The sequence below is a fragment of the Salvelinus alpinus genome, chromosome 5 (genome assembly GCF_045679555.1).
Source record: "Salvelinus alpinus chromosome 5, SLU_Salpinus.1, whole genome shotgun sequence".
Taxonomy (NCBI): domain Eukaryota; kingdom Metazoa; phylum Chordata; class Actinopteri; order Salmoniformes; family Salmonidae; genus Salvelinus; species Salvelinus alpinus.
Window position 1 is genome coordinate 22,455,568 of NC_092090.1, and position 17,136 is coordinate 22,472,703.

General features: G+C 43.1%; 1 protein-coding gene across 2 annotated transcripts in view; it reads right to left on the reverse strand.

Annotated features, from left to right (window-relative positions):
- The window catches only part of LOC139575745 (secretogranin-3-like), a 25,080-nt gene extending 11,040 nt beyond the window's left edge, over positions 1-14,040 (reverse strand). The window contains exons 1-5 of one of the 2 annotated variants that reach the window (XM_071400996.1): positions 13,816-14,040; positions 13,411-13,505; positions 12,547-12,602; positions 12,288-12,330; positions 8,017-8,256 (exon numbers count right to left, since the gene is read on the reverse strand). In XM_071400996.1, coding sequence (XP_071257097.1) covers positions 8,017-8,256; positions 12,288-12,330; positions 12,547-12,602; positions 13,411-13,504 — 433 coding nt within the window. In that variant the 5' untranslated portion in view covers position 13,505; positions 13,816-14,040. Of the gene's footprint in view, positions 1-8,016; positions 8,257-12,287; positions 12,331-12,546; positions 12,603-13,410 lie in introns of both variants that reach the window. The other variant, XM_071400997.1, reaches the window with a different exon arrangement.
- Positions 14,041-17,136: the final 3,096 nt, after the last annotated feature.

Here is a 17,136-nt window from a genome sequence, read left to right on the forward strand (position 1 = left end):
AAGTACAGTGCTGTAGAGTACAGTGCAGTATTTGTATTTGTATATATTATGGATCCCTATTAGCTGCTGCCAAGGCAGCAGATACTCTTCCTGGGGTCTGGCAGAATTAAGGCAGTTATACAATTTAAAAAACATTATAATACATTCATTACAGAATTCAAAACACACTAAGTGTGTGCCCTCAGGCCTATACTCCACTACCACATATCCATAACACAAAATCCAAGTGTACGTGTGTGTATAGTGCATATGTTATCATGTGTGTGTATGCATGTGTCTGTGCCCATGTCTGTGTTACTTGACAGTCCCCGCCGTTCCACAAGGTGTATTTTTACCTGCTTTTAAATCTGATTCTACTGCTTGCATCAGTTACAGTACAATACGGTACAGTACAGTACACTAGAGTACAGTAAAGTACAGTACAGTGCAGTAGAGTACAGTACAATAGAGTACAGTACAGTGCAGTAGAGTACAGTACAGTACAGTAGAGTACAGTACAGTGCAGTAGAGTACAGTACAGTAGAGTTGAGTACAGTAAAGTAAAGTACAGTGCAGTAGAGTACAGTACAATAGAGTACAGTACAGTGCAGTAGAGTAGAGTACAGTACAGTGCAGTAGAGTACAGTACAGTAGAGTTGAGTACAGTAAAGTACAGTACAGTACATCGGCAGTCATGCAAACACACATACAAGCACGCACACAGACACACATAAATATTGAAAGAATGAAAGATATATAAGCGATGTTAGATTGAATGTGTCGTGTCACACAAAGCAATTATTCTCCTGAATAACTCCCTCCGACCATATGGGGATGTTTCTCATACACTAAGAATATAACCTTGACCCAGATCCTGAGAGGAGAGAGACTTGGCGTCAGACCATAATGTCTCTATTCACTTTATAGTGCACTACTCTTGACTAGGGCTCATAGGGCTCTGGTCAAAAGTAGTGCACTACATAGTAAATAGGTTGCCATTTGGGACACAGCCCATCAGTTCCTCTGAGAGGATCAAGAGGAGCCTCCTGATTGAATACTTCACATGAATCCTTCCTTATAGAAACCATGTACTGGGGCTTTTGCTTTCACCTGTCCAGCCATGTTAGATCAGTGATTAGGTCAAGGAAGGGAAGAAGGAAGGATTCAAGATGTATTTGAACAAGACCCTTCTCTTCTTTATGGTACCTGACATTTGATCCCAAGTCTAATACAGCAGTTACCTGTTTCCCCGGAACTAGGTTGAGATGAAATCCTGGGTCTGTGAGAGACTGGGTCTGTGAGAGACAGGGCCTGTGTTCCAAATAGCACCCTATTCCCTTTATAGTGCCCTAGTGGTGAACTAGTAGTCCACTATATAGAGGATAGGGTGCCATTTGTGATGTACTAAGTGTCTATAGTATCCTGTAGCGATGGAGGAAGAGGATTTAAGGCTTGTAGCTTAGCCTTAGCTCTTCCACTGTCTCAGCCGACCGCCTGAGGAGAGATAATCCTCTCTCTCTCTCTCTCTCTCTCTCTCTCTCTCTCTCTCTCTCTCTCTCTCTCTCTCTCTCTCTCTCTCTCTCTCTCTCTCTCTCTCTCTCTCTCTCTCTCTCAATTCAATTCAATTCAATTCAATTCAAGGGGCTTTATTGGCATGGGAAACATGTGTTAACATTGCCAAAGCAAGTGAGGTAGATATTATACAAAAGTGAAATAAACAATACAAATTAACAGTAAACATTACACATACAGAAGTTTCAAAACAATAAAGACATTACAAATGTTATATTATATATATACAGTGTTGTAACAATGTACAAATGGATAAAGCACACAAGTTAAAATAAATAAGCATAAATATGGGTTGTATTTACAATGGTGTTTGTTCTTCACTGGTTGCCCTTTTCTTGTGGCAACAGGTCACAAATCTTGCTGCTGTGATGGCACACTGTGGAATTTCTCCCAGTAGATATGGGAGTTTATCAAAATTGGATTTGTTTTCAAATTCTTTGTGGATCTGTGTAATCTGAGGGAAATATGTCTCTCTAATATGGTCATACATTGGGCAGGAGGTTAGGAAGTGCAGCTCAGTTTCCACCTCATTTTGTGGGCAGTGTGCACATAGCCTGTCTTCTCTTGAGAGCCATGTCTGCCTACGGCGGCCTTTCTCAATAGCAAGGCTATGCTCACTGAGTCTGTACATAGTCAAAGCTTTCCTTAAGTTTGGGTCAGTCACAGTGGTCAGGTATTCTGCCACTGTGTACTCTCTGTTTAGGGCCAAATAGCATTCTAGTTTGCTCTGTTTTTTTGTTAATACTTTCCAATGTGTCAAGTAATTATCTTTTTGTTTTCTCATGATTTGGTTGGGTCTAATTGTGCTGTTGTCCTGGGGCTCTGTGGGGTGTGTTTGTGTTTGTGAACAGAGCCCTAGGACCTAGGACTCTCTCTCTCTCTCTCTCTCTCTCTCTCTCTCTCTCTCTCTCTCTCTCTCTCTCTCTCTCTCTCTCTCTCTCTCTCTCCTCTCTCTCTCTCTCTCTCTCTCTCTCTCTCTCTCTCTCTCTCTCTCTCAATCTCAATTCAATTCAATTCAATTCAATTCAAGGGGCTCTCTCTCTCTCTCTCTCTCTCTCTCTCTCTCTCTCTCTCTCTCTCTCTCTCTCTCTCACAGCAGCGCAGGGCCTCAGACCTGACCTCCCTATAGAGGGATCAGACACAGGGAAGACCCCTATCAGACACACAGGCTCAGAGCCAAAAGGCCCAGACAGGACAGGAACAAAGACAGGGACTCTTTGTCTACCTGGAATTACCAGAACAGCTTTGTTTATAAACATTCTGATTTGATCTATAGGTCAACCATAGTTATATACAGTAGAGACAGTCTGTCCAAGAGTCTGTCCAAGAGGCCATTATTGTAACATTCTGTCTGGTTAGTCTGTCCAAGAGGCCATTATTGTAATATTCTGTCTGGTTAGTCTGTCCAAGAGGCCATTATTGTAACATTCTGTCTTGTTAGTCTGTCCAAGAGGCCATTATTGTAACATTCTGTCTGGTTAGTCTGTCCAAGAGGCCATTATTGTAACATTCTGTCTGGTTAGTCTGTCCAAGAGGCCATTATTGTAACATTCTGTCTGGTTAGTCTGTCCAAGAGGCCATTATTGTAACATTCTGTCTGGTTAGTCTGTCCAGGAGGCCATTATTGTAACATTCTGTCTGGTTAGTCTGTCCAAGAGGCCATTATTGTAACATTCTGTCTGGTTAGTCTGTCCAGGAGTCCATTATTGTAACATTCTGTCTGGTTAGTCTGTCCAGGAGTCCATTATTGTAACATTCTGTCTGGTTAGTCTGTTCAAGAGGCCATTATTGTAACATTATGTCTGGTTAGTCTGTCCAAGAGGCCATTATTGTAACATTATGTCTGGTTAGTCTGTTCAAGAGGCCATTATTGTAACATTATGTCTGGTTAGTCTGTCCAGGAGTCCATTATTGTAACATTCTGTCTGGTTAGTCTGTTCAAGAGGCCATTATTGTAACATTCTGTCTGGTTAGTCTGTCCAAGAGGCCATTATTGTAACATTCTGTCTGGTTAGTCTGTCCAAGAGGCCATTATTGTAACATTCTGTCTGGTTAGTCTGTCCAGGAGGCCATTATTGTAACATTCTGTCTGGTTAGTCTGTCCAAGAGGCCATTATTGTAACATTCTGTCTGGTTAGTCTGTCCAGGAGTCCATTATTGTAACATTCTGTCTGGTTAGTCTGTCCAGGAGTCCATTATTGTAACATTCTGTCTGGTTAGTCTGTCCAGGAGTCCATTATTGTAACATTCTGTCTGGTTAGTCTGTCCAGGAGTCCATTATTGTAACATTCTGTCTGGTTAGTCTGTTCAAGAGGCCATTATTGTAACATTCTGTCTGGTTAGTCTGTCCAAGAGGCCATTATTGTAACATTATGTCTGGTTAGTCTGTTCAAGAGGCCATTATTGTAACATTATGTCTGGTTAGTCTGTTCAAGAGGCCATTATTGTAACATTCTGTCTGGTAAGTCTGTCCAAGAGGCCATTATTGTAACATTCTGTCTGGTTAGTCTGTCCAAGAGGCCATTATTGTAACATTCTGTCTGGTTAGTCTGTCCAAGAGGCCATTATTGTAACATTCTGTCTGGTTAGTCTGTCCAGGAGGCCATTATTGTAACATTCTGTCTGGTTAGTCTGTCCAGGAGGCCATTATTGTAACATTCTGTCTGGTTAGTCTGTCCAGGAGGCCATTATTGTAACATTCTGTCTGGTTAGACTGTCCAAGAGGCCATTATTGTAACATTCTGTCTGGTTAGTCTGTCCAGGAGGCCATTATTGTAACATTCTGTCTGGTTAGTCTGTCCAGGAGGCCATTATTGTAACATTCTGTCTGGTTAGTCTGTCCAGGAGGCCATTATTGTAACATTCTGTCTGGTTAGACTGTCCAAGAGGCCATTATTGTAACATTCTGTCTGGTTAGTCTGTCCAGGAGGCCATTATTGTAACATTCTGTCTGGTTAGTCTGTCCAGGAGGCCATTATTGTAACATTCTGTCTGGTTAGTCTGTTCAAGAGGCCATTATTGTAACATTCTGTCTGGTTAGTCTGTCCAGGAGGCCATTATTGTAACATTATGTCTAGTTAGTCTGTTCAAGAGGCCATTATTGTAACATTCTGTCTGGTTAGTCTGTCCAAGAGGCCATTATTGTAACATTCTGTCTGGTTAGTCTGTCCAAGAGGCCATTATTGTAACATTCTGTCTGGTTAGTCTGTCCAAGAGGCCATTATTGTAACATTATGTCTAGTTAGTCTGTTCAAGAGGCCATTATTGTAACATTATGTCTGGTTAGACTGTCCAAGAGGCCATTATTGTAACATTCTGTCTGGTTAGTCTGTTCAAGAGGCCATTATTGTAACATTCTGTCTGGTTAGTCTGTCCAGGAGGCCATTATTGTAACATTCTGTCTGGTTAGTCTGTCCAGGAGGCCATTATTGTAACATTCTGTCTGGTTAGTCTGTCCAAGAGGCCATTATTGTAACATTCTGTCTGGTTAGTCTGTCCAGGAGGCCATTATTGTAACATTCTGTCTGGTTAGTCTGTCCAGGAGGCCATTATTGTAACATTCTGTCTGGTTAGGGACAGAAGACAGAGTCAAAGACCCCTAATAGGTCCCCAATATGGTCTAATAGTCAACTTAAAAGCATAACCTTGTGGCGCTAATGATAGTCTTACTTGCTGTAGTACATTCATAACAAATAACCACACTAAACTAGATACCTTGGTACTTGCTGTAGTATAATCAGACTAAACTAGATACCTTGGTACTTGCTGTAGTATAATCAGACTAAACTAGATACCTTGGTACTTGCTGTAGTATAACCAGACTAAACTAGATACCTTGGTACTTGCTGTAGTATAATCAGACTAAACTAGATACCTTGGTACTTGCTGTAGTATAATCAGACTAAACTAGATACCTTGGTACTTGCTGTAGTATAATCAGACTAAACTAGATACCTTGGTACTTGCTGTAGTATAATCAGACTAAACTAGATACCTTGGTACTTGCTGTAGTATAACCAGACTAAACTAGATACCTTGGTACTTGTTGTAGTATAACCAGACTAAACTAGATACCTTGGTATTTGCTGTAGTATAACCAGACTAAACTAGATACCTTGGTACTTGTTGTAGTATAACCAGACTAAACTAGATACCTTGGTACTTGTTGTAGTATAACCAGACTAAACTAGATACCTTGGTATTTGCAGTAGTATAATCAGACTAAACTAGATACCTTGGTACTTGTTGTAGTATAACCAGACTAAACTAGATACCTTGGTATTTGCTGTAGTATAACCAGACTAAACTAGATACCTTGGTACTTGTTGTAGTATAACCAGACTAAACTAGATACCTTGGTATTTGCTGTAGTATAACCAGACTAAACTAGATACCTTGGTACTTGTTGTAGTATAACCAGACTAAACTAGATACCTTGGTATTTGCTGTAGTATAACCAGACTAAACTAGATACCTTGGTACTTGTTGTAGTATAATCAGACTAAACTAGATACCTTGGTACTTGCTGTAGTATAATCATACTAAACTAGATACCTTGGTACTTGCTGTAGTATAATCAGAATAAACTAGATACCTTGGTACTTGCTGTAGTATAACCAGACTAAACTAGATACCTTGGTACTTGCTGTAGTACATCCATAACAAATAACCAGACTAAACTAGATACCTTGGTATTTGCTGTAGTATAATCAGACTAAACTAGATACCTTGGTACTTGCTGTAGTATAACCAGACTAAACTAGATACCTTGGTACTTGCTGTAGTATAACCAGACTAAACTAGATATATTGGTACTTGCTGTAGTACATCCATAACAAATAACCAGACTAAACTAGATACCTTGGTACTTGCTGTAGTATAAACAGACTAAACTAGATACTTTGGTACTTGCTGTAGTGTAACCAGACTAAACTAAACTCAGCAAAAAAAGAAACGTCCCTTTTTCAGGACCCTGTCTTTCAAAGATAATTCCTAAAAATCCCAATAACTTCACAGATCTTCCTTGTAAAGGGTTTAAACACTGTTTCCCATGCTTGTTCATTGAACCTTAAACAATTAATGAACATGCACCTGTGGAACGGTCGTTAAGACACTAACAGCTTACAGACGGTAGGCAATTAAGGTCACAGTTATGAAAACTTAGGACACTAAAGAGGCCTTTCTACTGACTCTGAAAAACATCAAAAGAAAGATGCCCAGGGTCCCTGTTCATCGCGTGAACGTGCCTTAGGCATGCTGCAAGGAGGCATGAGGACTGCAGATGTGGCCAGGGCAATAAATTGCAATGTCCGTACTGTGAGACGCCCAAGATAGCGCTACAGGGAGACAGGACGGACAGCTGATTGTCCTCGCAGTGGCAGACCACGTGTAACAACACCTACACAGCATCGGTACATCCGAACATCACACCTGCGGGATAGGTACAGGATAGCAACAACAACTGCTCGTGTTAAGCCAGGAATTCACAATCCCTCCATCAGTGCGCAGACTGCAATAGGCTGAGAGAGGCTGGACTGAGGGCTTATAGGCCTGTTGTAAGGCAGGTCCCCACCAGACATCACCAGCAACAACGTTGCCTATGGGCACACACCCACCGTCGCTGGACCAGACAGAACTGGCAAAAAATGCTCTTCACTGACGGTTTTGTCTCACCAGGGGTGATGGTCGGATTCGCGTTTATCTTCGAAGGAATGAGCATTACACCGAGGCCTGTACTCTGGAGCGGGATCGATTTGGAGGTGGAGGGTCCGTTATGGTCTGGGGCGGTGTGTCACAGCATCATCGGACTGAGCTTGTTGTCATTGCAGGCAATCTCAATGCTGTGCGTTACAGGGAAGACATCCTCCTCCCTCATGTGGTACCCCTCCTGCAGGCTCATCCAGACATGACCCTCCAGCATGACAATGCCACCAGTCATACTGCTCGTTCTGTGCGTGATTTCCTGCAAGACAGGAATGTCAGTGTTCTGCCATGGCCAGTGAAGAGCCCGGATCTCAATCCCATTGAGCACGTCTGGGACCTGTTGGATCGGAGGGTGAGGGCTAGGGCCATTCCCCCCAGAAATGTCCGGGAACTTTCAGGTGCCTTGGTGGAAGAGTGGGGTAACATCTCACAGCAAGAACTGGCAAATCTGGTGCAGTCCATGAGGAGGAGATGCACTGCAGTACTTAATGCAGCTGGTGGCCACACCAGATACTGACTGTTACGTTTGATTTTGAACCCCCCTTTGTTCAGGGACACATTATTCAATTTCTGTTAGTCACATGTCTGTGGAACTTGTTCAGTTTATGTCTAAGTTGTTGAATCTTGTTATGTTCATACAAATATTTACACATGTTAAATTTGCTGAAAATAAATGCAGTTGACAGTGAGAGGACATTTCTTTTTTTGCTGAGTTTAGATACCTTGGTACTTTCTGTAGTATAAACAGACTAAACTAGATACCTTGGTACTTGCCGTTTTCCATCTTTGTTGAGTCATAGTCTTCGGCTAGCCGGCGGTTCTTGGTGGAATCTGATTCGTCTGGGAAGTAAGGCACCTCCTCCAGGCTCTCTCTGACCGGCGTCTCATTGGTCTCTTTTGACCTTTGACCTTCGGCCAGGGACTTGAGCAGGGTGAAGTCATCATTCTCTTGCTCTGGTTCCGCCTCCTTCACCTCTTTAGGCTCCACAGCAGGTTTGGTGTCTGAGGGGGAGAGGGAAATATTTAAGAGACTATACGAAGCTTCTGCCTCTGGGGTTGCTCCTCTTGAGCCAAAAATGAGTCCACTCTATGGAGAGAAATAATATCCAGAAAGGGCACACCCACCTTCACCCATAAATTGTTAGCCTAAAACTGAGGATATGTGTGTTTTCATCAACTAAACTTCCATAGTGTATCTTTAAATAGAGAAGCCAGCCACCAAACCACCTTGTATTTCTCTGCTGTCTTTCCTCTGCAGCTAAGCAGGGTTGGGCCTGGCTGGTTTTCCTCTGCAGCTAAGCAGGGTTGGGCCTGGCTGGCTTTCTACTGCAGCTAAACAGGGTTGGGCCTGGCTGATTTTCCTCTGCAGCTAAGCAGGGTTGGGCCTGGCTGGCTTTCCTCTGTAGCTAAGCAGGGTTGGGCCTGGCTGGTTTTCCTCTGCAGCTAAACAGGGTTGGGCCTGGCTGGTTTTCCACTGGAGCTAAGCAGGTTTGGGCCTGGCTGGCTTTCCACTGCAGCTAAACAGGGTTGGGCCTGGCTGGCTGTCCACTGCAGCTAAGCAGGGTTGGGCCTGGCTGGTTTTCCTCTGCAGCTAAACAGGGTTGGGCCTGGCTGGTTTTCCACTGCAGCTAAACAGGGTTGGGCCTGGCTGGTTTTCCACTGCAGCTAAGCAGGGTTGGGCCTGGCTGGCTTTCCTCTGCAGCTAAGCAGGGTTGGGCCTGGCTGGTTTTCCACTGCAGCTAAACAGGGTTGGGCCTGGCTGGTTTTCCACTGCAGCTAAACAGGGTTGGGCCTGGCTGGTTTTCCACTGCAGCTAAGCAGGGTTGGGCATGGCTGGCTTTCCACTGCAGCTAAACAGGGTTGGGCCTGGTCAATCCCTAGATGGGAGACCAGAAGGACTAGTGAAATTCAGGGTCCATATTCATAAAACATCTGGGAATAGGAGTGCTGATCTAGGATCAGTTTAGCCTTTTAGATTATAATGAATGGACAGAGAGGACCTGATCCTAGAGCAGCACTCCCACTCTAAGGTGCTTTATGAATACGGGGCCAGAGCCATGGGCTGCAGTGGGTGGTCTTGGAACTGTGGATTTTATTATGATCCCTATTAGCTGTTGCACATGAAACAGCTACTCTTCCTGGGGCTCACACAAAACATGAAACAGCTACTCTTCCTAGGGCCCACACAAAACATGAAACAGCTACTCTTCCTGGGGCCCACACAAAACATGAAACAGCTACTCTTCCTGGGGTCCACACAAAACATGAAACAGCTACTCTTCCTGGGGTCCACACAAAACATGAAACAGCTATTCTTCCTGGGGTCCACAGAAAACATGAAACAGCTACTCTTCCTGGGGTCCACACAAAACATGAAACAGCTACTCTTCCTGGGGTCCACACAAAACATGAAACAGCTACTCTTCCTGGGGTCCACACAAAACATGAAACAGCTACTCTTCCTGGGGTCCACACAAAACACACAATACATGTAAAGGGTGTCCAATCAAAAACACAATTTTTTATATGTTAACTGTGTAGATAATTGTCTAAGAAAACCAATGGTCCAAACGTCATGTCTCTATAATAACCCGTTCAAAGGTTATTGGAGTTTTTACCCTTGGAGGACGACTAAAATGAGGGTGACTGAAACAATAGAGGCCAGAGAGAGAGAGGCCAGAGAGAGAGAGGCCAGGAAAATGGCATCGTGTCAGCTAGGCTGGATTCTGTGCATGAATAAGGCTACAGGCGATCTGACATCTCACTTTACTGTTGAACTAGTCATCTTTCTTCTCCAATCCACAGGACATAAAATAATATAGAGCTAAGATGGATAACGACATGACATAGTATTTTCATACTTTAGTATACGCTTTCATATTAAATCAAAATTATTGTTATTTTTTGAAGATTTCTCACAAAAACAAGCATATCTCTGTGAAATGTCAATGAAGCACTGAGCGTATACCAAGCTTTTTCCCCCAAAGCCTTTTACATTGAATTCAGCTCGTGTCATGCTAATTCAGCCTTTTACATTGAATTCAGCTCGTGTCATGCTAATTCAGCCTTTTACATTGAATTCAGCTCGTGTCATGCTAATTCAGCCTTTTACATTGAATTCAGCTCGTGTCATGCTAATTCAGCCTTTTACATTTAATTCAGCTCGGGTCATGCTAATTCAGCCTTTTACATTTAATTCAGCTCGGGTCATGCTAATTCAGCCTTTTACATTTAATTCAGCTCGGGTCATGCTAATTCAGCCTTTTACATTTAATTCAGCTCGTGTCATGCTAATTCAGCCTTTTACATTGAATTCAGCTCGGGTCATGCTAATTCAACCTTTTACATTGAATTCAGCTCGGGTCATGCTAATTCAGCCTTTTACATTTAATTCAGCTCGGGTCATGCTAATTCAGCCTTTTACATTGAATTCAGCTCGGGTCATGCTAATTCAGCCTTTTACATTTAATTCAGCTCGTGTCATGCTAATTCAGCCTTTTACATTGAATTCAGCTCGGGTCATGCTAATTCAGCCTTTTACATTGAATTCAGCTCGGGTCATGCTAATTCAGCCTTTTACATTGAATTCAGCTCGGGTCATGCTAATTCAGCCTTTTACATTGAATTCAGCTCGTGTCATGCTAATTCAGCCTTTTACATTGAATTCAGCTCGGGTCATGCTAATTCAGCCTTTTACATTGAATTCAGCTCGGGTCATGCTAATTCAGCCTTTTACATTGAATTCAGCTCGTGTCATGCTAATTCAGCCTTTTACATTGAATTCAGCTCGGGTCATGCTAATTCAGCCTTTTACATTGAATTCAGCTCGGGTCATGCTAATTCAGCCTTTTACATTGAATTCAGCTCGTGTCATGCTAATTCAGCCTTTTACATTGAATTCAGCTCGTGTCATGCTAATTCAGCCTTTTACATTGAATTCAGCTCGTGTCATGCTAATTCAGCCTTTTACATTGAATTCAGCTCGTGTCATGCTAATTCAGCCTTTTACATTGAATTCAGCTCGTGTCATGCTAATTCAGCCTTTTACATTGAATTCAGCTCGGGTCATGCTAATTCAGCCTTTTACATTGAATTCAGCTCGTGTCATGCTAATTCAGCCTTTTACATTGAATTCAGCTCGTGTCATGCTAATTCAGCCTTTTACATTGAATTCAGCTCGGGTCATGCTAATTCAGCCTTTTACATTGAATTCAGCTCGTGTCATGCTAATTCAGCCTTTTACATTGAATTCAGCTCGTGTCATGCTAATTCAGCCTTTTACATTGAATTCAGCTCGGGTCATGCTAATTCAGCCTTTTACATTGAATTCAGCTCGGGTCATGCTAATTCAGCCTTTTACATTGAATTCAGCTCGGGTCATGCTAATTCAGCCTTTTACATTGAATTCAGCTCGTGTCATGCTAATTCAGCCTTTTACATTGAATTCAGCTCGTGTCATGCTAATTCAGCCTTTTACATTGAATTCAGCTCGTGTCATGCTAATTCAGCCTTTTACATTGAATTCAGCTCGTGTCATGCTAATTCAGCCTTTTACATTGAATTCAGCTCGTGTCATGCTAATTCAGCCTTTTACATTGAATTCAGCTCGGGTCATGCTAATTCAGCCTTTTGTGACCGGTGGAAATAAGTTTCAAGACGACGACCACAACACGTTAAATACTACCCGCCCCACAGTTTGGGAACCACTGGGTTAGAGAAAGACCCCACCGAACGATTCAAACATGAATAATCATATTTGTCTTGGTGAAATGTATTTTTTTACATAAGGAAGTTACATTTGATCAGCTAAGTGCGTTTTCACCAACTCTTGGTAGTGTGGGTGGACACCCTACACAGTACAGAACAGGTAAAGACAAGAACAACACAAGACCATACTGCATTGAAAAAACAAGATGAAACAGTTATGAAGACATCCAAGAGACAACTAAAATAATTCTTACACACTATTCACATACATATTCAAATGTATGTAATAACAATATTGATTGATTGCCTGTGAAGTATCCACTTACCTGCAGACTCCACTGCTGCTTTCACATCATCTGCCTCTGCAATCTGTGGAAAATAACATAAACAGTGTAAACATTTCTGTTTTAATAGCTTTGCTTGTTTACTGTTGCTCTAGTCTGGTTTGATATGACGTTGTTGAAGTTTGAGAACTCTCTCCTCCACAAAGTCTATTTGACATGATATTAGTCTGGAGATAGCACGGCGGATAGTTTAGAGAGAGAGAGAGAGAAGGAGAAAGAGAGAAAGAAAGAGATAGTTTACCTGCTCCTGGATTGGTCTCTCCTCAGTCAGTCGTCTGTTGTAAACTACAGCTTTATCTGCAGGGAAAATAAAACCACATAATAATACTACTACTAATCATCTTTATTATTATCATCAGCAGCATTGTCTTTGTCATCATCAACATCATCATCCGCATCATCATTGTTATCATCATCCTTGTCGTCTTCATCATCATCATCATCACCACCACCACCATTCACTATCACATCATCTGAGACATCTAAAACGTGTAATTTAGGTAGAAACAAATGTAGGACCAGCTAACCTGACTGCTTCAAATCACAGCCTTAAAAAACTATCTTAAATCATTGTTAGAAGAAACTTTCTCCTATGAACGACAGAGAAAGACACTGACTTGAATTTGAGGGGTCCAACATCATCAGGGTATTTTTAAGATATGCCTGCTTGGTCATGTGGGCCAAGTGTTTTCATGTACTTTGTTTAATTTTGGTTAATATGGTTTATTGATGTGAAAGAGGGTACAGTCTAGGGCTACAGTGAGTCCCAACTCCCGACCCGACCGGACACTGCAGCGTCATAATCGGTTTAACAAACAAAAGATAAACTGCGTTGGAAATAGAACGCAATCGGCCTTACATCGCATGCAACCACCAACGTCACAAACTCTTTGTTTATTTGTTATTTCCTACTCTATTTTTACTTGAATTATCTTGTTTTATATATAATGTTTAAATATATATTTTTAATGTGAAAATTGTTTAAATATAGCCTGGCCTAGTTAAAATGTACTTTAAAAGTGGGCTATAGGCCTAGCGAATTAAAAAATATCCACACTGAAACCAGTCACAACAGATGTAGGCTACCAGCAGGCCATGTACTCACCATCCTCGGCAGGTGTGGGGAAAGCAGAAATCTGGGAGACAGTCACAGCAAAAATCCCGAGCAGAAGGAGAACTCCCATTCCTTTGGACGCCATTCTGAAATAAAATATCCACTCAATCGGTGGCTGTAGGCTATTTTCCGCTGGATTACTACCGGTTATAGCTGTCTTGGGGGTGTTGTGTTGTGTGGATGATCCGACCGACGATAGCGGTCACAAACTGCTGGATGTTTGGACAGCTCTGCTCTTCCCTGCTGGTGGTGCTGAAACTGACAACAGGGCTGCGCTTGGACTCTACCCGCTCTGGCTGTTCCTTGGGCGGGGAGGGGCTCGGTATAATTAACACGAGATAGATACACTGCCAGGCTCGTAGTCTATAAACTCCGTGTGAGCTGTAGTGAACTCACCTGCCGTATGCCGATGGTAGCTACCCGAAACAACACGATCTCTCTCTCGGTCGGACCAAACCGTGAAGGAGGAGAACAAAACGAGTATCCGCCCCTGATTGTGCGTCCTGTTCTGGACGCCTTAGTTTTTTATAGTCGATCTCTACTGTGGGCGGTCCCATTTTACCCCATTGGAATTAGATACATCCATACATACACAACAAGTCAACATGGTTGTGCCCAGAGCAGTGTTGTGTTTCAGATGTTTTACATGTTCCTCAGCCCCAGTTAATCTCCTGCTTTATGAGCTTTATGCTTCAGATGAATATACATGCTGTCTGCTGATTGGACAGAGCTGTCTTAATGGGACTAAAGCTTTGAGTAGAGTGAACATGCTGAGCAGCGTGTTATCAGTTGTCCATTGAGGAACAGCACACACACACTTATTAAAAGACCATTGCTACATGCTCAGGGCATTGTTCTGTGTCTGTCTGTCTGTCTGTCTGTCTGTCTGTCTGTCTGTCATATCCCTCAGTGCAATGGCCCTTATCTCATTCTCTCTCCCCTGCTCTGCCCTTTCACTGTCTCTTCTCTTTCAATTTCAATTTAAGGGCTTTATTGGCATGGGAAACTTATGTTTACATTGCTATAGCAAGTGAAATACATAATAGATCTCTCTTTCATCTTTCTCTGTCTCTCCACTTTCACTGCTCTCCTATTGATTACACCTGACCCCCCCCCCCCCCGCCCCGCCCCCACCTGTAATCTGATCTAGCCCCTGAGCTGCAGTAATCTCTGTAGTAGTCACTGCATGACACTACTCACATACACATTGAACACAAATCATACACCCATACATACCATACAGTCATACACAGAATGTCAACTCACTGGTCTTCCTATTCTAATTTATACTGCAGTTATCACCTTTTAACAGTCCTACTGTAGTTATCACACCTTTTATCAAGCCTACTGCAGTCATAACCTTTAATCAAACCTACTGCAGTCATAACCTTTTATCAAACCTACTGCAGTTATCACCTTTAACAAGCCTACTGCAGTCATCACCTTTAATCAAGCCTACTGCAGTCATCACCTTTAATCAAACCTACTGCAGTTATCACCTTTTATCAAATCTACTGCAGTTATCACCTTTTGGACTACATATTGTAGATAGGCCTATTCTCTTGTTTCAGAGGCTGAAACAGAGTGGGTGTGTTTTCTCTCCTCTGCAGTGTGTTATGGGATGCACAGACTATAGTGTTTCCTGTTCTGTTTCCTGCCTGTCTCAGTAGTCTCACATCACCACTAACCACAGCAAACACATTACTGTCTCTGGGACTGAGATGGGAGTTCTCTCTCAGAGGAGGAGAGGAATGAGAGGAGGAGGAGAAATAAGAAAAGGAGGTGAAGGTAGAGGAGGGAGATGAGAGAAAGGACACAGAAGATGAAGAGTTGTAGGAGGCAGATGAGGAGCAGGAGGTAGATGAGGAGCAGGAGGCAGATGAGGAGCAGGAGGTAGATGAGGAGCAAGAGGTAGATGAGGAGCAGGAGGCAGATGAGGAGCAGGAGGTAGATGAGGAGCAGGAGGCAGATGAGGAGCAGGAGGTAGATGAGGAGCAAGAGGTAGATGAGGAGCAGGAGGCAGATGAGGAGCAGGGGGTAGATGAGGAGCAGGAGGTAAATGAGGAGCAAATCAAATCAAAGTTTATTTGTCACATGCGCCGAATACAACAGGTGTAGACCTTACAGTGAAATGCTTACTTACAGGCTCTAAGTAAGGAAATAAGTAAGTAAGGAAATAAAAACAACAGTAAAAAGACAGTGAAAAATAACAGTAGCGAGGCTATATACAGTTGCGAGGCTATAACAGTAGCGAGGCTATATACAGTTGCGAGGCTATAACAGTAGCGAGGCTACATACAGGAACCGGTTAGTCGGGCTGATTGAGGTAGTATGTACATGTAGATATGGTTAAATCGACTATGCATATATGATAAACAGAGAGTAGCAGTAGCGTAAAAGAGGGGTTGGCGGGTGGTGGGTGGCGGGACACATGCAGATAGCCCGGTTAGCCAATGTGCAGGGGCACTGGTTGGTCGGGCCAATTAAGGTAGTATGTACATGAATGTATAGTTAAAGTGCTATGCATATATGATAAACAGAAAGTAGCAGCAGCGTAAAAGAGAGGTTGGGGTGGGGGGGGTGGGGGGGACACACACACACACAATGCAAATAGTCCGGGTAGCCATTTGATTACCTGTTCAGGAGTCTTATGGCTTGAGGGTAAAAACTGTTGAGAAGCCTTTTTGTCCTAGTCTCTGATTTTCTCCCTATAGGCTGTCTTGTTGTTGTCGGTGATCAGGGCTACCACTGTTGTGTCGTCTGAAAACGTAATGATGGCGTTGGAGTCATGCCTGACGATGCAATCGTGGGTGAACAGGGAGTACAGGAGGGGACTGAGTACGCACCCCTGGGGGGCTCCAGTGTTGAGGATCAGCATGGCAGATGTGTTGCTACCTACCCTCACCACCTGGGGGCGGCCCGTCAGGAAGTCCTGCAGGAGTTAGATGAGGAGCAGGAGGCAGATACGGAGCAGGAGGTAGATGAGGAGCAGGAGGTAGATGAGGAGCAGGAGGTAGATGAGAGGAGAAGGTAGATGAGAAGAGATGGTAGAAGAGGACTGGTTCCCAACATGACAATGCTCTTCCTCTCTACAGCACCATACGTATCAAAGCTTAGCTACCATGTCCCTGTGATCAGTGTGTATCTACTGCCCTCTAGTGTGCTTTATGTCAGTGTCAGAAGGCCCTGGTTCTCCTGTAGTCCAAGTCAGCAGTCCACATAGTATGGAACTGACACTGTCATTATGGGACATTCAGTATGGATGAGGTACGGAGCATAAGTCACTCAGTGAAAGTCTGCATGCTGTATGTGTGCTGTGGGCTCCTGAGTGGCGCACTGCATCTCAGTGCAAGAGGCATCAGTACAGTCCCTGGTTCGAATCCAGGCTGTATCACATCTGGCCGTGATTGGGAGTCCCATAAGGCGGTGCACCATTGGCCCAGCATCGTCCAGGTTTGGCCGGGGTAGGCGGTCATTTTTAATAAGAATTTGTTCTTTATTGACTTGCCTGGTTAAATAAAGGTAAAAAAAATAAATCATACAACTGTACGTAGAAGAAAACTAAATGAGCATGACATCCTGGCATTTTAAAGGATACTCAATGTTGAGAAGTTTCACATACTGGTAGTTCTACCGCAAAATGTTCTATTCTCACTGAACCATGCTGTCTACTAACACATGGTGGTTCACCATAGCCCTGCCTTGCAGTAGGTGCAC